General features: G+C 41.1%; 1 protein-coding gene across 6 annotated transcripts in view; it reads left to right on the forward strand.

Annotated features, from left to right (window-relative positions):
• Positions 1 to 24,011, forward strand: part of DPY19L1 (dpy-19 like C-mannosyltransferase 1) — a 251,591-nt gene that overhangs the window by 61,011 nt on the left and 166,569 nt on the right. For all 6 annotated transcript variants that reach the window (XM_075586669.1, XM_075586667.1, XM_075586666.1 and 3 more), the window contains 5 exons: positions 2,324 to 2,348; positions 4,347 to 4,434; positions 14,850 to 14,987; positions 18,064 to 18,184; positions 23,020 to 23,113. In XM_075586669.1, coding sequence (XP_075442784.1) covers positions 2,324 to 2,348; positions 4,347 to 4,434; positions 14,850 to 14,987; positions 18,064 to 18,184; positions 23,020 to 23,113 — 466 coding nt within the window. The remainder of the gene's footprint in view (positions 1 to 2,323; positions 2,349 to 4,346; positions 4,435 to 14,849; positions 14,988 to 18,063; positions 18,185 to 23,019; positions 23,114 to 24,011) is intronic.

The following is a 24,011-nucleotide window of genomic DNA, read 5'->3' on the forward strand; positions in this document are numbered from 1 at the left end:
CTTGGTTCAGTCCCCAATTGTGAGACTAAGGAATTCTCACTTCCTGTCTCGGAACAGACTATTTCACAGAGCTGTGATTAGCAGGTGGGGTTGATTGCACCAGCAATTAACCAGCACACTGCTGGATTAGAGGCAAGCCTGTTTAACACGGATAAGACCCTGTTACAATGACGTTATGAGTTAACGGAGCTTTGTGGATCTGGTCCTGATACGGGTTATTGAATGGTGGTCATTCGAGTCCATGTCAATTGCATATATTCGGTCAGTTGAATGTCTTAGGAGCTTCCTAGTGAGGAAGTTTTTGTTCATCAAGTATTTTCTTTCCTTTTATTCCATCTGTCCTCATCAGTGAACTAATGAAGTTTAAGTGGGTTGGGGATAGGCGCACAAAAGGGAGTAGGCTGAGGAAATGAAACCCCTCTCAAGTCTAACTTAAGTCAATGTAAAATACTTATAAGATAAGGGTCAGATTTGGGTATCAATCACCCAGATGAGACCCTATACACGTCACTGGAATTAGTTTTACAACTAAAAGGGGTAATTCGTCTTTAGGTACTGATTTAGGGAACCCCTCTGTGAAATCCCAGCATTAGTTTCTCGTCTGGCTTATAAATCTCTCTGGGAGCAACATTGGGGAGATGTCTCAGGATTTGGGTAGTTAGGAGCAAGTTCTCCTCAACCGAAGCTGACATGGGGAGGTTCCCTCTTTTAATCTTTAGTTGGGTTTGACTCTACGTAAGGCCTATCTGGGGTATAGTGTTTCTCCTCCATGGACATTCAATATGTGTGCTGCTGGGGCAGTGCCCATGTGAAGATTGTACAAAGCCTTGTTTTGCAAGAGATGTGCAATCAATATCTACAGTATCAAATAAATATCAATAAAATATCATGTTTATTGAAGTTTTTTGCTATATTGATTTCAAGGCTTACACTTGTTTTTATAATTGGTTTGTTTGTCACTCTCCACTGCTGAACCATTTCTATACAAACAATATTCTTAGATATTCTGATAGCTTTAAGGGTCATGAACCTAATGATGTATATATTGTGCAGGTACCACATCAAATGAAGGATTTATACAAGTTCATGTTTACTTGCCTTTATTGCAAAAAAAAATTCTTAAGTACATTTTCGTAGCATTTTTGTAATATGTGGGAAAATAAAATCAAACCATACATAGTATTATAAATTATAGGATCTAGCAAAAAAAATAATAATAATACATAATCGCTGTGCTTCTCCATGTAAGGAGTATGCAGCTGGCGAGGGGATTGGCCATACAAATGTGAAAAACAGACAGTGAATCCCCGCGCTTCTCCCTTTGGGATAGCAATAATTGGGGAATATATATATGGTGTAAAAATCTATATGATAAAGGAGACTTTTGATTTGCATCCTTTGATCAAATAATGCCAAGCCTGCTAACCATGTCAAGGTAAGTCTCTATAGCAGGTCCCTACGCTAAATGCAAACTAATGTTATGTGAAATAAACCCAGAAGGGGTTAATATATCCAAGCATATGCTTATATAACATAGTGCGGTTAAAAACTGGTATATATCAGAGAAGATACTCACATGTCTGCAGTAAAGTGAATAGTGAAATGCAGGGACCTTGCTGAGAGATTATATATTTAGAAGAAGGAGGGGCTGGCCTCCCACAAGCTGCCTGATAAGCAGTTGCAGGTGATGGGCTAAATATATTAATTACTCCCTAATAGTGGTGCCCTCTAGAAGCGTGCTGCTAAGGATTAAAATCGGCCTAACAGAAAATGTAAAACAAATATATAATAGCCGCGCTTCTTCATGTAAGGAGCATGCAGCTGGCGAAGGGATAGGCCATAGAAATGTGAAAAACAGACAGTGAATCCCTGCGCTTCTCACTTTGGGATAGCAATAAACATATGCTTGGATATATTAACCCCTTCTGGGTTTATTTCACATAACATTAGTATGCATTTAGCGTAGGGACCTTCTATAGAGACTTACCTTGACGTGGTTAGCAGGCTTGGCATTATTTGATCAAAGAATGTAAACCAAAAGTGTCCTTTATAATATAGATTTTTACACCATATATATATTCCCCAATTATTGCTATCCTAAAGGGAGAAGCGCAGGGATTCACGGTCTGTTTTTATATATATAAATGTAGGTATGTATCTCAGGAAGTAGGGGATCCCCGGAACTGAAATCAACGCTGTTTGACTCAGACGAATCCCTGCTTCATAGCTATTTAACGCTTCTTTAAGTTGTCTGAATTCTGCATTTTGCATATCAAGTGTCTTGTGGGCAGATATTAACATGTGGTTTTTGCTTGTTTTTCAGCTACTTTTGCAGGAGTTTTGCACTGGTAAGAAATTAATTTTCTTATATTTTTTCTGAATGGGGTTATATTGCATCAGGGCTTTGAATTCAGTTGTTGTCGTGGTGAGGGTGGCTAAATCTTAATACTGTAGTAATAATATCTTCAGTGCTGTTCAGGCATACCCCGCATTAACGTACGCAATGTGATCGGAGCATGTATGTAAAGCGAAAATGTACTTAAAGTGAAGCACTGCCTTTTTACCACTTATCGATGCCTGTACTGTACTGTAATCGTCATATACGTGCATAACTGATGTAAATAAGGCATTTGTAACAGGCTCTATTGTCTCCCCGCTTGAGCACAGCTTCGGTACTGGTAGGGAGCAGGTATTGCTGTTCAGGACGTGCTGACAGGCGCATGCGTGAGCTGCCGTTTGCCTATTGGGTGATATGTCCTTACTCGCGAGTGTACTTAAAGTGAGTGTCCTTAAACCGGGGTATGCCTGCATATAGCATTTTGAGAGCACTTAGGCAGATCCCTGAGGAACAAAGATTAACAGCACCTAAGCACGGAGGATTTATTTGACGCAGGGAGTGAAAAACTGCACCAGTTTTCGGTGCAACTTTTGATACATTTCATACTGTAATATTGTACTGAATATCTCTTCCCCAAACTTCATCTATAACAATTTTACAAAACGGGCAATGGGAGCAAAATTGGGGCAAAGCACCTTGATACATTTGACTCAAAAGGACACAATTTGCACCTGTTTTGGAAGCCATGCTCTAGTTCAGGGGTGCGCAATCTTTTGGCACTGCGCCCCCCTGCCAGCACTGCCTCCATGTTCGCGCCCCGCCTGCCTTCCTACAGCGTCAAATGATGCCGTGGGGGCCACGTGACGTCACGTGACCCTGCGGCATAATTTGTCGCTTCGTCACCATAGCAATGCGTCGTCCGAGTCAAGGTAAGAGATACTTACAGAGGCCTTGCCTTGGGGAATAGCGCAAGACCTCAAGTGCCGTGCCCCCCTAAAAAAACTCTTGCTCCCCCCAGTTTGCGCACCCCTGCTCTAGTTTACGAAACGTTACATGACCCAAAATGTTTGTCCATTAAGTTTTTTCTTTATTTTTATTCCACCTTATCCTTATTAGAGTACTCACATCGCAGCTTTGTGAATCTCCCCATAAAGAAGGTTCACTGAAAATAAAGAAAGGCATGTTTAAAGTGACTCTCTTTCCATAAAATTATTATCTATGCCCTATAGTGCCGCTACATGACATTGCTACTTTAAAATGGAATAATTATGAACAAAATCAGTCATTCATGTGTATTCTAAAATTTGGACTGTCACTTTGCTCTGCACGACCTCATTGAAAATAGAGAAGAAAACTCAATAATGATATTATTACTACTTAAATACAAGTGGGTAACCTGAGGCAACGAGAGGTAATGAAATTTGCAGAGGTCCATGAAATAAAAGTCAGACTACCTTTTAGAACACAAGCTTATGAATGAAAGAACAAACATTATTCATGACCACACCAAATTTCTTGTAATCAGTGATACATATTGAAATGTGTTGGTAATTAGCATAAATATGTAGCAAATTGGATTGTCTGTAATCTAGTCCCTGCTAATGCTAATGGCTTAGTGAAAATATCACACATGACACAAACATGTAAGCATATCATTGGTAAGTAACTAGAAGCACAATATGGAGACATTTAGAAATTCAAAATAATTGTCTGTGCATACAGATGTTGCAAGCCTTACGGTCTCTAGTGCCGCTGCCACCCGCTGTCATGCCACTGCGGTGGTTGTGACACCGGAGGATTAACGCTACGGGTGGATCCTATTCGGAAGCATGGACACTCTCAGCGCCATCGCGTCACTGTCTCTGGCGCCGCAGACTTTTGCTTCTTCGACCGCGGTGGCTGGAACAGTAAAGGCTTACTACATCTGTATACAATACTTACAACCTACAATACCTTAATTACTATACTGTATGCATGCATTTATTATATTTATTTTCTTTAATTGCAGGAGCCACATATCAACTCTTTTTGAAAATGACCGTCATTTTTCTCACCTTTCAACGCTGGAAAGAGAAATGGCATTTCGCACTGAAATGGTTAGATATGTTTACTTCTACTAAGGGATGCCAATCCATTAGACACGGGTACATATTTAGTGATGCTGAGTTCATCGTACTATGTAACTATTTTATGGCATAGCACTGCTCAGTAAATATGGGCCACGGAGTCCTACAGCTCCATAAAAGTATGTGTACATATACATAGAAATGTGTATTGGCCTCAGTGCGGTTACTCTTATGACCAAAATTTACCTGAAGATCGCAACCTGTTTAAGGGGTTAAGAATGATGGCTACATTTTATAACAAGAATTAGACAACTATAAGCATTTTTTTAAAACATCGTTGAAGTTAGTTTGTAAACATATAAACTGAGACTTTAGAAGGGGTTTAATTTTCGCTGGCTACTTCCTTTTATTTGATGTCACTGTGTGTTCTACACGTACTTAAACAGGTAAAATCACTCTTTTGTCTGAATAGAGTTTAAGGTGCCTTGCAGCTTAGCAGATTCTTAAATATCAAGAATAAGTTACCTGCATTTCCCTATGAAACATAGCACTGCTGCTGTTAGTTCACTTTTGCCTTTAGATGGCTTCCATTTGTGGGATACTGGAAGGTGTGCTATTGAATAGCACTACTTATTAAATCTAAGCCTTATGCTCATTATGCCTGTGTGCCTATAATAATTGTTTTCATCATAAAATATTATGGACTAAATATTTCATTGTAATTATAGAGCAGATTGGTTGCATTGCTCACTTTGCTTTTATATATAGCATGAAGTAAATTAAGTAGCTCAACAAAATGTTTTCATTGGTAGGAATTAATAACCACTCTGAATGAATACTCTACATGCATTTTGCTTTTTTTCACGTTCTTCATAGGTTATAAGTTGTAAGCATTAAATAACATTTAAAGGCAGCAATCACCACATTCAAAAAACAATATATGTGTGCAGAATTGGAACAGGGTGGGGAGACCCCTGGAGCTACACCTAGCTGTTCCTGGGTCTGGGGACCTCATGGTCCATCTTTCCTTTTTGCCGTCCATGGCACGAATGGGTTAACTCCCTCTCCTGGCTGAGTTGGACAGGTAACAAATTCTAGCACCTCCTGTACGTAAGGCTCCTCCTCCTTTTCCTTGATGACTTTATTTTTTACTGGTTCTGCTGAGCAGATTTACCTGTAGGGTGTGAGCTATGGTGTTTCAATTCCAGGCTCTGCTGTTGCTCCCCTTCATATGGTAGGAGACAAGCAGTGATCGCTTCTTTAATTAGTTTGCCAGCTTGGGGAAATGCACCATTCGGTTGGTGAAGTTCTGAGTCCAATACAGCGACTTTCCCAGTGGGAAAGTATTATGGCCACAGGGGAAGCATGAGTCACATGGTATGCAGATCTCAGGAACAGAGATCAGTGCTCTAAGCCAAATTACAGCTTAACCCCGTTATAGCGCGGTCCTCGGGGGCCACCAGCGACCACCGCGTTATAAACGGGGTTGCGGAAAAAAATGGCCGCCGAAAAAAATTATTATTATTTTTTTTTAAAGAGACAGTGTGTCAAGCCCAAACGCCGGTCGTCCAAAGACCAGGCGAAACCACTTCAGGACCAAAACTGGCCCTATTTATATCTTTTCTCCACCTGCTGGTCCTGTCCCAGCAGATCTTTACCCTCCCCCCCCTCCTCTCCACCCCTCTCCCCCTCCCCAAAGGCAAACCCAGCACACCCCCCCTAGAAGGAGGCCCAGCCCAATAGGCGACCTCAGTCATACAGGGACTTCAGAATATAAAAACAGGGTCTCCCCTAGTGGGAAAGGAGGGACCCCAAGACCCCGAACAACTAGAAACCAACAATGGCCACTAAGGCCCCAATTAAAATCCGTTCCTTGAACGTTAAAGGACTACAGAATAACCGAAAAAGAAGACTAGCTTTCATGGACATGAAAAAATCAGGGGGAGACATTATATTCTTGCAGGAGACCCACTTCACATCACAAGACCCCCCAAATTTATTCAAAAAATTCTTCCCAATGTGCTTTTTTGCATCATTTAGTAGCAAGAAAAGGGGTGTGGCTGTCCTAATCAGACAAGGCACCCCATTTAATCATGTCAAAACAACGGCGGACCCAGAGGGTAGATTTCTAATGGTATATGGCTCCCTTGCGGGCTCAGCAATCGTTCTAATCAATGTGTACGCCCCAAACGAGAACCAAACAGAATTTCTACAAACTGTTCTCGAGGGCTTTGACCCGGGATATCTGTCATCGATAATAGTGGGAGGAGACCTAAACATGGTCTTAAACCCCTCCGAGGACAGATCAACCACAGTGGGCCCCTCCCGTACAACCCACTCCCAGATCAAGGGGAAAAGGTTTAGGGACATTATGAGCGAGTTCTCGTTGGTGGACATTTGGAGAACCCAACATCAGGGCCAGAGGGACTATACTTTTTACTCAGCACCTCACCAGACTTACTCTCGAATATACCACTTTTTGACCACCAAAAATGTGTTGGCGGCAGCCATAGAATCAGACATTGGCTCAATCACATGGTCAGATCATGCCCCGATCACCCTGACACTGTCAATCCCCTTTGAAAAAACAACAACCTATGCATGGAGACTGAATGATTCACTACTTAATCACCCAGAGATTGAGAGAGAGATAAGATCCTCACTTAAGGACTATTTCTCCTTCAACGTGGGAACAGTCTCCTCTCCAGCAATCCTATGGGAAGCCCATAAGGCAACTATCAGAGGGAAATTTATTTCCATCGCATCCCACAGGAAAAAAGCCCGCCAAACGCTAATTAAAGAACTCACAGATAATATAAAAGTAATAGAGCAAGCTCATAAAGCGAATCCATCAAAAAAAGTATACAAAACATTAATAGAAGCCAGAGCAAAATTTAGACAAACCCAGCTCGAAGACGTTGAAAAGGCCCTCAAATGGACCAATCAACAATATTATGACAAAGGGAACAAAGCTGACAGACTATTAGCCAGTAAATTAAGAGGGATACAAAAAAAGATCCCAGATAACGGCGATCAAGAGTAGGTCTGGAGAAATTCAATATAGTGAAAGCAAAATAGTGCTGTGAATGTATGCAGTGTGCAGTGAGTGTGTGCAGTGAGTGTGTGCAGTGAGTGTGTGCAGTGTGTGTGCAAGAAAAAAACTTTTAAAAAAATTATTATTTTTTTTAAATTCAGGGTCCACGCTCAAACCGCGTTATAATCGGATCTGCGTTATAGCGGATCGCGCTATAACGGGGTTGAGCTGTATTTCCCATCTCCTGTAAATCTATTCAAGATTATTCATTGTTCAAAAATCATCCAGAGCTTACTGTAGTTAAGGAGAGTAAACGGGTTCCTAAGAATAAGAACATTAAAAATGTCAACTTTACGCTCCATACTACAGGCCATTCAACCAGGAGATTTAAAAGATGCATACCTCGATATCCCTACTCTTAATTCACATCACAAATGTCAGGATTTTATATCCAACGTCTTCACTTTCAGTACAACGTTCTTCCTTTTTGGTCTTGCACAAGCTCCGAGAACAATTACCAAAGTTCTAGTAGTGTCCTGGAACCGGTTGTGTATTTTCCCTATTCTGAGACAGCCAGCACTCCTCCCCTTTGCTCCCTGCCTGTTGCCTTGGCAACCACCCTCTGCTAAAACTTCAGTTTGTTTGGCTGTACTCCCCTGCCATGTTTCATTAAAAGGTATAGTCCTTTGGTTGTTCCTGCCTGGCAGGAAAGTGTGCATTTTTTTAGAGCCAGAAGACATTAGGAGCAGTTGTTATTCCAATCTCCTGGTTGGAAGCATCTTAATTTACATCTCCCTCACTTATGCCACACATAACCCAGTTCGCCTCCTTTGTGTTTATTGTTTGCCTTTACAATAAAATAACAAAAAGAAAGAAGGACTCAGTGTGCATCTAAAGGGAGTGAGTTAACTACCTGCCTTTACCACTTGCCACAGTGTGCATGAGTCAGAATAAGTAGTGATTACAGCAAGCCTGTGAAAAAGAGCTTGTCAGGATCGGGCTCCGGCGTCGCCCCCCGAGACAGCAGCATCAGCAGCAGACTCCGCTCCAGGCTTTGATTCAACTGACTGCTACTGCTTTTCGTCAGTGCCTGCTGTGCTGAGCTCACGCAGCAACGAATCAGGGGGCTGATTCTTGCAGCAGCTTCTGCTGCAATACTCCTCAGCTATTGGCTGTTCTTCCTTTATATGCTCAGCTATTCCTGCTGCAATTTGGCTGAGCATAGAGACTGTTTCCTTGTGACGTCGTGCTAGTCGCAAGCACCTTATATTGTCCTGCCTTGCCTGCTGCGCTATCCTTTATCTTGCAGTTCTATGGAAACCTCGGCTTACCTCTCAACAATCCTGTCTATCGCCAACCCTCGACCACGGCTAGTGACCCAAACGATCCATACTTCCTCCGACCAATGACTACGGCAAGTAATACAACGATTCTCCCCTCTCCAACCCTGACCCGGCTAACCACGACTCTGCATTCGGGACGTGATCTCGCGGCCTTAGGTCGGTGTTTCTGTATCCCCACCTCGGCCTCGTGGTTCAGTCCTGTTTGTGGCGGGCACCCGTTACAGAGGTATTGAGATATGGTCATATCTGGACAACTTGTTAGTCAGAGCAAGTTCAAGTCAAGTTGCACATCACCATACAGATATGGTGGTACATGAATTGTTAAAACACAGATGGCTAATCAACTGGTAAAAAAAGTCAACTAACAGTACCTGTCCAGCTACTAAAATTTTTAGGAGTTATCATCGATACAACCACTACAAAGAAATGTCTTCCTCAAGAAAGAATCCAAAAGATAGTGGAGTCAGAGCATTATCTTGTAAAAAATAGTGGTTCCGTGGCTCGTCTCCATATGAGAACCCTACAAAACAACTTCCTAAATGTATGAAGCAAAAATTCAGATGATCTGTCACAATTAATAAGAATTTCAGAAAGAACAAAGAGTTCCTTATTATGGTGGGGGAAAAAATTAAACCAATTTAAACAAAGGATGTTTATTAGAAGACCCTCACTGGATAATCTTAACAAAAGATGCAAGTTTGAAGTATTGAGGAGCGGATCTGACCCAGGAATTTTGGCAGTGTATCTGGGATCAAAGGAGCCAAAGCAGCAATGCAAACGTTTTAGCATTAAAAGCTATAAATCTAGGGTTGCAGAGGTTTCAGTCACAGATGCAAGGAAAGGTGGTGAGAATCCATTCAGACAATCGGACTGCCGTTGCATAAATCATCATGGCAGAATCAGATGTTCCCAGGGCCACCAACAGAAATCTTGGGGCCCTGGACAAATGCAAGGAGCAGGCCCACCCCCTACCCATAGCACACCTACCATTAATTATTGGCAGACTCTCCCTGTTGGCAGCCCTGGATGTTCATAAGCAATGAAAGAAGCTCAAAAGTTATTAAACTGGGCCGAGAAATATGTGCACAGAGCACTTCATATCTCAGGGAAGATAAATGTAAAGGGCGACTTCCTCAACATAAACACAGTCCATCTAGGGTAATGGGTATTAAACAACAACATTTTCCAATGGCTGGTAAAAGCTTGGAGAAAGCTATAAATAGATCTAATGGCAAAAAGAATAAATGCAAAAATGTCAAGGTTTTTTTTTTCAAAGATAAAGATTAAAGGAGCAGAGAAAATACATGTTCTAGCAGCCTCATGGGCCGTTTCGCTGGCATATGCTTTTACGCCAATACCACTAATGCGAGATTTCAGAGAAGAATCACTGAGAGGTCATTGTAATTATGATTGTTCCAAACTGGCCCAGGAGGGTGTGGTATGCAGACCTAATAAATATGACAATACAGGAACTATTGATTCTTCCACCAGGTTCCAGATTTACTATTCCAAAGACCAAACCGTCATCCAGATCCCTCAACTGTGTGGTAATTGAGAGGAATATACTAGTCGATAAGCGTCTCCCAGAGAAAGTAGTAAACCACTTGTTAAGAGCTGGGACATACAGTAGAGGCAACGTTTATTCTAACATTTGCTGTAAACTAGCCGGGTTACATTCTGGGTATGTGCTGGGTATGTGCTGGGTATGTTCTGGGCTAGTTTGAGGCACGTTTAAGGCATTTCTGCATTGACTAACGACCCATAGGATTAACACAGCAGGGATCCCTGGCAGTCCAATTCAGTTTGAATGGGACTGCCAGGGACCCCCGCTGTTAATCTGATAGGCCATTAATCAATGCAGAAATGCTGGGGCTAGTTTAAGGAAAGTTTAAGGCATGTATTCAGAATGTACCTGGGTGTACCTGGGTCTTTTGGGGAATTGCCACTGGTTTTTGTTAGAATAAGAGTTGCCTCTACTGTACGTCAGTGTTTTCCAAACCTCTCCTCGTGACCCGCGGCCAGACCAGGTTTCTGAGACAACCACGTAACATTCTATTGGTGTGAAAAAAAGTGCATTCAACTGGATGCAAGTGCATTTCTTGTTCCCAAAACCTGATGTGGTTGTCGGTCACGAGGAGAGGTTTGGAAAACATTGTTCTACGTAAAAAATCTATTACAGAATCTGGAATACATTTTTTTTTTCAGGTTCCGAGCCTGAACAAATAAAAGAAGGCCAAGTATTTATTTAGAATATCCTTGAATTCCTCCAATCAGGTTTTGATAAAGGTCTAGCTTTTAGTTCCCTAAAAGTACAGATTACGGGAGCTCTATTCCAAAATCTTCTAGCTAATAATGATTTCATTATTAGGTTTCTTCAAGCAACCAACAAAAGTAGGCCTCAAAATAAGCCTTTTGTGCAGTCCTGGGATTTAAATATGGTGCCATTTCAACATATATCCTTAAGGTACCGCACATTAAAAATAAACTTTTTTTATTCAATATAGCGTCTACGAGAAGAGCGAGTGCGATTCATGCTTTGTCAGCCTTTGAAGCATTTACCATGGTCCAATTAGATAAGGTAGTCCATAGGACCAACCTAAAGGTCTTGCCTAAGGTTGTGTCTAAATTACATTTAAAGTAGTAAATAATATTCCCATGTTTTTGTCTGAGATCAACTAATTCTAAGGAAAACAAGTTAAATAACTTTGACCTGGTCCGGTTAACAAAAACATACTTGGATTGAACAAAGAACCACAGGAAAACAGATTACTGATTATTTCACAAGGGAAAGGATAGGGTGCCAGAATCCAATGACACTATCGCTGCTTGGATTAAGGTATGTATTATGAGAGGAAAGGACCCAAAGATAACCCGTGTTAATGTGTGTACACTTTAATATACTGTATATATTATCTCTAATTTAATACAGGAACAGTATTATACTAATAGATCGCTTAACTTGTACAAGAAACGTATCAATTCTTAAATCATATTTATTCATGCTATGTAAGAAAATACAGTTAGGTCCGGAAATAATTGGACACTGACACAATTTTCATAATTTTGGCTCTGTACGCCACCACAATGGATTTGAAATTAAACAACTGAGATGCAAAAGAACTGCAGACTTTCAGCTTTAATTCAAGGGGTTGAACAAAAATATCGTATGATACGTTTAGGAATTGCAACCATTTTCATACACACTCCCCTTATTTATGGGGCTCAAATGTAATTGGACAAATTAACACAATCATAAATAAAATGTTCATTTTTAATACTTTGTCGAGAATCCTTTTCAGGCAATGACTGCCTGAAGTCTGGAACGCATGGACATCACCAAACGCTGGGTTTCCTCCTTTGTGATGCTTTGCCAGGCCTTTACTGCAGCTGTCTTCAGTTTTTGTTTGTTCATGGATCTTTCTGCCTTAAGTTTTGTCTTCAGCAAGTGAAATGCATGCTCAATCGGGTTGAGATCAGGTGATTGACTCGGCCCTTGCAGAATATTCCACTTCTTTGCCTTAAAAAAACTCCTGGGTTGCTTTCGCAGTATGTTTTGGGTCACTGTCCATCTGTAAAGTGAAGCGCCGTCCAATCAACTTTACTGAATTTTGCTGAATCTGAGCAGACAATATATCCCTATACATTTCAGAATTCATCCGGCTGCTTCTGTCTTCTGTAACATCCTCAATAAACACTTGTGACCCAGTGCCATTGTAAGCCATGCATGCCCATGCCATCACACTGCCTCCACCGTGTTTTACAGATGATGTGGTATGCTTCGGATCATGAGCCGTTCCAAGAATTCTCCATACTTTTTTCTTTCCATCATTCTGGTGCAGGTTGATCTTAGTTTCATCTGTCCAAAGAATGCTGTTCCAGAACTGGGCTGGCTTTTTTAGATATTGTTTGGCAAAGTCTAATCTGGCATTTCTATTCTTGAGGCTTATGAATGGTTTGCACCTTGTGGTGAACCCTCTGTTTTTGCTCTTGTGACATCTTTTCTTTATGGTAGACTTGGATAATGATATGCCTACCTCCTGGAGAGTGTTCTTCACTTGGCTGGATGTTGTGAAGGGGTTTTTCTTTACCATGGAAAGGATCCTACGATCATCCACCACTGTTGTCTTCCGTTGACGTCCAGGCCTTTTTGTGTTGCAGAGCTCACCAGTGCGTTCTTTTTTTCTCAGAATGTACCAAACTGTTGATTTGGGCACTCCTAATGTTCCTGCTATCTCTCTGATGGATTTTCTTTTTTTCTGCAGCCTAAGGATGCCCTGTTTCACTTGCATTGAGAGCTCATTTGACCACATGTTGTGGGTTCACAGCAACAGCTTCCAAATGAGAATGCCACACCTGGAATCAACTCCAGACCTTTTACCTGCTTAATTGATGATGAAATAACGAAGGAATAGCCCACACCTGTCCATGAAACAGCTTTTGAGTCAATTGTACAATTACTTTTGGTCCATTGAAAAAGAGGGGGCTACATATTAAAGAGATGTAATTCCTAAACCCTTCCTCCAATTTGGATGTGAATACCCTCAAATTAAAGCTGATAGACTGCACTTTAAGCCCATATTCATCATGTAACTTTAATTAATTTATTTTGGTACACAGCCGAAATAACAAAACTTTACCAGTATCCAATTATTTCCGGACCTAACTGTATATGACTTAAAAAATGTATTTAAAATCTATATAAAAAGATATCAAGGGAAAGAGAAAGGAAGTGGGGTGTGTGACAGAAGAAACTAATATTGTCTCTATCTAGGATTAGCATAGTGATCTGCCTCATATAATGAGGTGAAGTTAAAATGTACTGGCATACTCCTCAATAAGGTACTTAAGCAGTCATTCCTTTCCCGTAATGTATTAGGAGAGCTTAGTTCCAGATACATTTGGAACCGCCAAGAATTTTGAAAATTCATTTTTCAAGGTCTATAACGACATCATGGCTTATCTAAGCCAATTCTATTCCCGAGGAGTTATGTAAAGCAGCCATGTGGTCATCGGTTCACACATTCACAACATTTTATAAAGTGAATGTACAAGCTTCTAATGACACAAAATTTGCCCAGAAGGTTTTGCCGGGTGTAGTCAAGTAAAAATAGGAATAAAATGAAATATACTGTATATACTCAGACTCATTTTCCGTATATATTGTATAGCTCTTCCTTTATTCGTTGGTCTTTACCCTTCCCTGGGAATTGCTCTGGTACTTCCCATTCCTCTCTGACTGCCATGGAGGGCAAAGAGGAAAACGGAACAATTATTCTTAAATATGATTTACTTTCCTCGAACCCTCCATGGCAGCCCTAATACCCTCCCTTGTGTGTCTTTTCTGTTGGTGCTGGGAGTCTGGTGTGTCATTTCAATCTGGGGAAAACCATAAGTCATCAAGACTGTGGAGGGGCCATATATACAGGAGGGGCTAGAATTTTTTCATTGTCGAGCTCAGCCAAGAGAGGGCATTAACCCATTTGTCTCTGATTGCTTTGAAGTGCTCATGGAAAGAAATGTATCGGTAAGAATAATTCTTCTGTTTTTTATGTTCTGGGTAAAATAAAAGTAAAGTTAAAGATGGTCACCAGGGTCAGAAGCTGTAATGTCATGCTCTAATGACATTCTGTCTTCCTATTGACCCATGGAAGTGAGGCTTGGGTAGCAGCCATTTTGAGGTCTCAAAAAAGGTACCGGAAACACCGGCACATAAAAAGGTAAATACCTTGGTAAGTGTGGAGTGGTCTGAGAGAACAATAGGGAGGAGTTCTGCTTTAACTCTTTGCCTCATGATGTTGAGGCAACGCCACAAAAGTGGGGCTGCGTGATAGGAGCCCCAGGGTTCCAATGTCATGAAAGTTTTAGGAGAGTGAGCTGAGATCGCAAACAGAACGGGAAGTGACCTCATTGGTCTTCCCTGGCGGTGGGCCAGATCACGGTCATCTGATCGCTACACTAGCCTTGACATACCATTGAAACGGTACAAATGATCCTTTAGATTAAAATCCCTGGCAATGTTTTTATTGCATAAGCACAGCATCGTCTGTTTTTCTTTCTCCCAATCATAGGGCTTTTATTATTCCTACTTCAAGTCCATTGTTGAAGCTCCTTCGTTTTATGCCGGATTGCAACTTATTATGAATGATAAACTTACTGAATATCCTCAAGTGATCAACACATTGAAAAGATTTAATCTTTATCCTGAGGTAAGTCATTTTTCCACAGAAATGTTTATTTTATAATCCTATTTACCATGGTGAAATATGACAGTATGAAAAGCAACAATGAAAGATTAAAAAGTGGATGTACATCACTGCAAACACTTCTGATCTCCTATATATGCATTTACTTTAAAATATTATACTATTTAAGTAAAAATATGTACTGAGTGCAAATAGCCTTTATTCACCCGTAGACAATTAGTTGATTTGATTGGGAAAGGGGCAGTTCAAATGACCAACAGCATATCATTATAATTGGTTTCCTTAGAAAATCAACCTTGACGTAAACATCAGACTTTTCAATATTGGACACATGATGAAAATAGGTACAATACACCTCAGTTCCTCTGTCATTGTCTGATACAAGAGGTTACAAGCAAGTGTACACCTTCTATAATGGCACCGTAACACATGGAATTTATTTTATGCAAAGATCAGTATACCAATGAAACACATGTACTAGTATATTTTCATAAAAGTACTGAAACATCCGTATAACCCGCTGATCATTTATTAAATCAGTCACTGATTTTAAAGCTGCTGCAATAAGCTGAAGGTTCCGAACATCAACCAGTAAGATACTAGCAATGGAGAAATCCAAAGCGCTCGCAAACGTGTACAATAGGCACACCTGGTTTAATAGGTATGTGACATACAAAATAGGAACAAGCGCTGCTAAGAAGGTACGATAAGAAGAAGGTAGGGTATGAAACATTTAACTTTTAGTCTCTGAAAAATGAATATTCTCTCTAAATATGGTATCATTAATACTTTTCAATCAAAGAATAATTTTTTTTTCTGTAGATTTGACATAGTTTTATCATTATTAGTAATAAAGATGGTAAAACCCTCCAAAGCATGTTTTTACGATCTATACAGTACATTCAATTTGAAAACATGTCAAAATACTTTTACATCGATAATTTTTTAATGTCACAATTTAATCCATTAAACCAAAATTTCATTGATTAATCATACTACTGGAGTCCCTATTTCTAGTTCACATACAGTATAGTGTGAGGTGATCCAAAGTATTGTTTGTATTTTTAATTTTTTTACTAAAGTAAGTTATCCTCCAGGAAACAAATGAACATCTTTGCACATACAAAACAACCTACCACTCACGTCAAGAATCGCTTGAGGTGCAGACTTATCTTAAGTTGTTAATTAATGGATCTTTATAAAAATGCCATGATATTTTGTTTTGTTTAGTATTTACTATAGGGTGATCGTTGATTGCCAGTGTGGGTATCTGTGTCCCCGTTGAGGGCTTAGGTTACCACAGTGACAATCAATGTATTAAATGGTTAGTGTTTGTTTTTATTGTTATGTGTATTGTATTGTAATTTGTATTTTATTGTAATGTACAATACTGTATATTTGAATGGGCAAAAGTGATATTAGCCATATTTGGCTAATAGGGCTATTGCCTATTACTGTGTGTGTTGGTGGTGTTGGGAGGTTGATGGGGTAGTTGCCCTGGGGTGGGTGTTTAGGCCTCCCGAGGGGGTAGTGTGAGGGTTCAACCCCTTCATTATTTTAGCAGTTAGCCATTAAGGTAATGACCGGGGGTAATGTGTGTTTAATATTTAACTGTGTTTTTTCCTACACTGTATTGAAGCAGGGGGTCGCAGAGGTGAAACCCATTAATTCCAGCGTTGGGGACTCCATGCTTCCGGAGATACAGACCTCTGAAGGGGGTGCCAGTAGCCGGTCTGGTTGGGCCCATGTGGTGTGGCGCGGGAGCTTAAAACCCAAGCCAGAGTGGCTACCGGCACCCGTTACAGAGTCTGTATCTCCAGAAGCAGGGGGTCTCCGGAGCTGAAATTAATGGGGTTCACCTCCGGTGACCCCTGCTTCAATACAGTATATAAAAATACAGTGGATTGCTGTAAGAGCTGCTCAGGGAGGCACACAGACACTGCATCTCTCTGAGTCGCCTCGGCCCAGCTCTTACAGATATGTGGCGGCTGGTAGGATTAACCCATTAGGTAGGATGTTCCATTCAGAAGCCGGGACCCCTGCTGAGTTAATCCTCCTGGACTGCTTACTGCTTTCTTGACCGCGATTGAGCCCCAGCCTGGCTGCGCTTCGGCCCTCACACACTTTTTTACAGCCATGGAGGCAGTAAGTCTTGCTACTGCTGCGACACACTTTATTCGAGCAAATACCCGGTATGTACCTGGCAGATACCTGGAATGCGCCGCTTCTCACCTCTGACAAGCCCCGTTGTGTTTGCCTTCCCAGCCTGGGTTCATGCCTGGCTGACGGGCGGCTGATCTGTTAAATGATAATGATTAGGATTTAATAGGCTGCAATGCTTCGCGTGTCTACCAGATGGCATAAATTCATGAATTGTAATGCAGTATATATATATATACTGTGCAGTATTGCAGCCAGCGGGAATAAAATGCTTCAATCCCTGCCTGGAAAATAACCAAATGCACTCGGGCAGAAAACAGTCACAAACCTCAATACACCCGAGTATACCCGAATTCGTGGGACTAGCCGAGCTCGAATAAAGTGTGTCGCCAGTGTAAGTGGCCAATCCTAAAATGTTGAAAAAAGAAACATAAAAAGATGTTGCAATTGCCTAACAGACACCAGTTTTACAAAGTATTTAAATATTTTCTGCATACTGTATGAATTTCTTTAGCTACCAACATTCAATTCATAAGTTCTATTAAAGATAAGTATTTCTGTTTGTTTATATATATTTGTCATAACACACCAGCAATAACATGAAAACAATATATTCATCAATATATGCATATTATAGCTACAAACATGAGAGTATGCGTGTGTTTTTTCGAAAAACATTTAAAATATTAGGCTTTTTGTTAAGCTTCAGCTTGTTCTCTCAGACTTGATGTATGATTTGAACATTTCAGTTCAAGAGAATTCTGCTGTAAATGAGCCAAGTTGTGGCCAAATCCAAGTCTCGGTTATGAAAGATGTTGAGAGTTGGCAACTGATGAAACACTACTTGGCAAGCCAACAGATATAAGCTTTGGGAAGTAAATCTTGTTGTTCATGGTTTCAAATCCTTTTCCCCATGCAGGTGATCGTGGCCAGCTGGTACCGTATTTACACTGTGACAATGGAGGCAATTGGTATTCAGACTAAGACATGCTGGACAGTAAATCGCGGTGGCGGTCTCAGTCCTGTAGAAAGCTGTGAAGGTATGATGGGTATTTAAAGAGACAAAAACAGTTGTGTTTGTTTCTCAACATAAGTTAAGAATAGTAGAATACATTGCTAAATATCTAATCTCCTGAACATGTTACCAAGTTGTAAAGCCCATTCTGCTATAGCCAACTGTACTTGTGTGAAGAAGTACTGCATGGAAATTAATTCAAGTGGGATTATCCAGGTCAGCCACAACGCCCACCCATCCTTGGTTGCAGTTCCACCCCCAAAATGACCTACATTAGATGTGAGCTCAATATGTTGCTCTTTAATAGCGATTAACTTTCCTATTTTGTTTTATTTGTTAGTTTTTTTTTATTTCCAGCTATTTTAATTGTTATTTACAGTATACACACCAGAAGACTGCAGCTGAGTATGCACATGGTGACCTGTTTCTTATTCTCACATGCTCCACCCCACGAGGAAGTACAGTACACAACTGACTGCTACCTATAGCTAGTAATGTTTTATCTCTCTTATTCTGAGCTCCCATGATAAGGAGGTCAGAAGTCCAGTAATGTTACAAAGTATGGGGAAAGCTTAAAAGGCATTTCCATTTTGGTTTTGGAAATAAATGTTAGGAATAAAAAATATGAGTTAAATTCTTAAGAGGTGGAAAACGAAACCAAACCCCCCAACTTTGGGTACATAAAAATAGGTATATTTTAGTTCCTCTGTCAATGTAAGATACAGGAATTTACAATCTTATAAAGTATCCACAAAACTTGCAGTTAATTGTAGGCAAAGATTATTTTAATAATAAAGCACTCTTACTTCTGGATGTATTTCTATTTACTTATCTACACATAAAATAGAAGTGGTGATAAATTACCATCGTGTTATAGAAATCAGTCTTCAATCTTCAAGCTGTTGTAATTAGCTGAAGGTTCAGAGCTTTAATCAATGGGAGACAGGCAGTGAAGTGCTCTTCAGCTCTCATACACTGGCAGAAATAGGTACACATGGTTGTAGTAGGTCTTGGACATAAAAATGGGTATAGTAGGTGCTAAAAATATAGAATTTATAGTCTGGTGAAAAAACAGCAGGGAGAATATCACCACAAAGCTTTATTGATTTGTATGGACTTTCTAATATGGAGACACTAAGGACAATTTTGTTTAAAAAAAACTGAAGATCAAAAAGTATTTCTGTCATAGATCACCGCTAGTAACTGAGCAGCCACTGCGAAAATGCAGTTATCACAGCAGTGTTTGTCAACTTTCGGACACTGCACAATACACATTACTAACACATGACAATCAAGATGACGTCATTTACTACACAATGCAGAGCAACCATTTTTCATTTGCGTCAAATTGTATCAGGCACAAAATATATATATATATATATATATATATATATATATATATATAAAGATAACAGCAGGCACTTCAAAGGCTCCAAAGAAATAGGTGCTTGTTCAACAAAAATAACAGGAAACCAGATGTCCCACCAAGGAGACAAAAAACAGCACTCAAGGTATATTGCAAAAGTGTATTTGAAAAAAAGCTGGCACATATAAATCCAACGTTTCGGTCCTGTATAGGACCTTCCTATAGCACGCCCCTGAGGAAGGTCATATACAGGACCGAAACGTTGGATTTATATGTGCCTGCTTTTTTTCAAATACACTTTTGCAATATACCTTGAGTGCTGTTTTTTGTCTCCTTGGTGGGACACCTGGTTTCCTATATATATATAAAGCAAGCAAAAGCAAAAGCATATATATGAAGCAAGCAAAAGCTATACTATAAACAGTGTCTATTGGAATGTTATCTGTGCTGGTCCTTCCCCCGGTGTGGATGTGTTTTATGGCTGGAGGTGTCAAAAGGTTCCTGAAAGCAAGTGATGAAAGAGTGTGTATGTGTATCAGTGTGAATAAAAATGAATGGAGAGCCCACAGTATATACAGTGCTTTACAAAAGGTGTGTGTGGAGTGGGAGCGGATATAAATGGTGTGGGTGGGTGTGGAAATGTGAGAGTTAGTTGCATAAATAAAAGTGTGTGTAGATACTATGTGGTCCCTATTAGTGTATAGGGATGGAAAAACAAGGAGTATAAGTATGTGTGAGAGACAGCTGTGTGTGCATACATATCGCACAGTATGTACAGACATGGCCTATAGCGCTCATGGGAAGAGAGTTCACTTGTGTCAGTAATGACTCATAAAATTTCAATCTCTGTTTAGGCCACTGCTAAGTGTCCCGAACAGTTGCATACATTTGTATTCATGCAACCGTCTCTCTTTCGGTGTTTTAAGATTACCTTTGAGTATGGCAACCCTCAGATCGTTCATCTTATGACCAGAGTCAGAGAAATGTTCGCCAACAGGACTGTCTCTTGTTCCGCGTGTGATGCTGTGGCGGTGCAGGTTCATTCTCTTGTTTAGCCCCTGCCCTGTCTCACCTATGTAGTAGCAGCCCCCTGGGTACACGACATTGCTGGAGGAACAGGTGAACCTTCCTCTGATTTTGTATTCCCGATTCCTGTGTGGTATTTGTATTGTGTCCGCTGTGTAGAGCATTGCGCAGGTTTTGCATCTTGGGTCCTGGCATGGTTTCGTCCCGCATTCAGTTGTACTGCTGAATACTTTACTCCTCACCATAATATTCTTGAGATTATGGGGTTGTCTGTATGATAATAAGGGTGCTTCAGGGAAGACCTGTTGCAGTCTTGTATCTTCCTGGAGGATGAGTTGTAGTTTCCTGGCGATCTTGCGTAGGGCTCCTAGGTGTGGGTTATATGTGACCACCAAAGGTACCCTGTCGCTTGTCTCCTTCTGTTTGTATTCAAGGAGATCAATTCTTGGTATTCTGGTGGCTTTGTGAATTTGCTGGTCTACAATTCTGTGGTTGTACCCACGGTTTATAAGGTCTGATCTCAAGGCTTTAATCCGCTGGTCTCTGTCTGCTGTGTCGGAGCATATCCGGTTGTATCGTATGGCTTGACTGTAGATGGTTGCATGTTTGGTGTGTGTCGGGTGGAAGCTGTTGTCCCTCAAATAGCTGGCTCTGTCTGTAGGTTTGCGGTATACAGAAGTCTGTAGTTGGTTGTTCTTTATAGTAATGGTGGTGTCTAGGAAATGTACTTCATCCGGAGAATGGGTGAGTTTGAGGTTGATGGTCGGGTGGAACGTATTGAAGTTGTCATAGAACTGTAGGAGGTCCTGTTCGCCAGAGGTCCAAATCAGGAGGATGTCATCGATGTAGCGAAGGTATGTAAGGGGTTTCAAGTGACAGGTGGAAAGAAAGTCACTTTCCAGTTTTGCGCAGAACAGATTGGCATACTGTGGCGCCATCCGAGTACCCATAGTGGTCCCCGTTGTCTGGAGGTATGTGTCATTTCCAAATGTGAAGTAGTTACTGCTGCGGCCAAGTTTATTCGAGCATTTGCCCGTTCTTGGCCGCAGCAGTAGCCTGGCGCGCGCCCGAGAGTGACGGGCGCGCGCCGAAGCAGCGGAAGAGTGCCCTCCGATCGGGGCGCTCTCCCTACCGCTGCCGGGTCCGCCGGGTCCCCCGGAACCCCCTGCCGCTGTCCCGCGATCGCGGGACACCAGGGCTCCCTCGGGGAGCCCCTGGACGCGCGTGCAGGGGGCGCACGCTCCCGAACGGCACGCCGAGGGGCGGCCACTAGCAAGCCGGGAAATCTCCCGGCTTGCGGATCTGGCCGCAGAGTGATAAAGCGTGTCGGTAGTGTATGGGTCCGAATAAATTCGATGCATTTAGTCACTGTCTCTGTGAGTGGCTCCTGCGGTCCCAGAAAGTATCTGCAGGCTGAAATCCCATCCTCGTGGGGGATGTTTGTATAAAGTGACTCTACATCCATAGTTGCTAGTAGTGTTCCTGTTGGGAGTGGGCCAATGGCATTCAGTTTGTTTAGCAGGTCGGTGGTATCCTGGATATAGCTGGGTGTGTTCCTGACAAGTGGTTTTAGAATGCCCTCCACCCAGCCAGAAATATTCTTGGTAAGTGTGCCAGATCCAGAGATAATAGGGCGCCCAGGGTTACCCTCTTTGTGAATTTTAGGGAGCATGTAGAATGTACCAGGTTTTGGGTTAGCTGGTATCAGGTCCAGAATTTGTTCTCTTGTGCGGATCGGGAGTGTTTTAATGCTCCTGTTGAGTTCTCGCATGTATTTTTTAGTTGGATCCTCCTGCAGTTGGGTGTAATACTTTGAATCAGAGAGTTGCCTGTGTGCTTCCCGCAGGTAGTCTGTGGTGTTCATTATGACCACTGCTCCTCCCTTGTCCCCAGGTTTGATTGTTATGTTGTGGTTGGCCTTTAGCGATTGGTGGTTGGCTTTCCTCTCCATCAGTGTCAGATTATATGTTTGTTTCCTTACTTTGTCCAGGATGGTGGTTTTGGCGCTGTGTCTGAAGCTTTCAATGTACCTGTCCAATGTGGGGTTGCGTCCAGTTTGCAAAGTTTGCTCATTTGCATGTCATTTCCCAGAATCACTTGCTGCAGGGGAAGTGCTGTGTGCTGGGTGATAATGGTGAAAGGCGGGGTTGCAGACCTGCCTAAGACATGCAAATGAGCATACAGTATATTTACATTTGATATATATATCAAATGGTGTGTCAAAAATTAATAGACGATACCGTTCTGTGGCTAACGAAGTGCTTTTATTTGTGCGAGCTTTCGAGATACACTGATCTCTTCTTCCGGCGATGTTACATTGAATAAAGTAGGCAAGGGGTTTACTCAAAAACAATGAACCTTGGAATGTGACATACATGTAAAACTTATTATTTTTCTTAATTATACTTTTCTGTAGCATTTCAAAATATTCCTACTACACTTACTTGATGTCATTTCTGTTTTATCAGGTTTAGGAGATCCAGCCTACTTTTATGTCTCAGTGATTTTTATTCTCAATGGGATTATGATGTCCTTGTTCTTCATTTACGGTACATATTTAAGGTAAGACATTTCTGTGAAACTTACAGAAGAAACATTTCTGCTGGGGTGATTTGCATTTTCTTAGTTGTCTCCCTGACTGTCTCACTCATTTGGTGTGAGTCTTGATTACTGGAGGGAAGCCTTAGTCACTTGAAGGCAATCTCAGTCATTGCTAGGCTCACGTTCCCCATATACTTCAACGGACACATGTGTTAAGCAGTTGTCCCCCTTCCAGACCCCCCCCCCACTTTTTTTTAACAGCATGGGAATGAGGTTGTGCACTGATCTTAACTGTGTTATTTTCAGCTCCTGGTTGTAAATCCCCCACGTCACCGAGTCAATACGTACCGCAACAGATTTTGGCAGGGGAGGCAGGGAAGATTTAAACCACCATTATGTTTCCCCAGGACCTTACACAGTCACCAGTAACTTCACAGGTTCCCTGGAGCTTAAAGTAGAGCCCCTCATAATTCCCCCCAAAATATATATATATATATATATATATATATATATATATATAAAATCGCTTCTTTAATTTTAGTTACAATTATGACATTAACATAGACATTTTAAATCAATAGCCTCCAAATCTATCACATTTGGGCTCACAAATATTACCATTTGTGTATATGTATGTCGTGTACACCACTATCTGTGCACGTGACTTGTGTATGTAAAAGGAGTTAAAACATGCATCTATCCAAATGACTCACTTACTTACCTGCAGGGAACTAAAAATAAACACTATCACTCCTGTTTATTGGGAAAAAGATGAACTTATCATAAGAACCTAATGTAGCATAATGTGTCGGAAAAGGCAGTTAATTTCTTAAAAAATGTACTTGGTTCAATTACAGCCCAAACGACAGTACTTATTAAATTTTAGATTTAATATCCGAAAAGTGTACAGTGCTTGTTT

The sequence above is a fragment of the Ascaphus truei genome, chromosome 2 (assembly GCF_040206685.1).
Source record: "Ascaphus truei isolate aAscTru1 chromosome 2, aAscTru1.hap1, whole genome shotgun sequence".
Classification (NCBI taxonomy): Eukaryota; Metazoa; Chordata; class Amphibia; order Anura; family Ascaphidae; genus Ascaphus; species Ascaphus truei.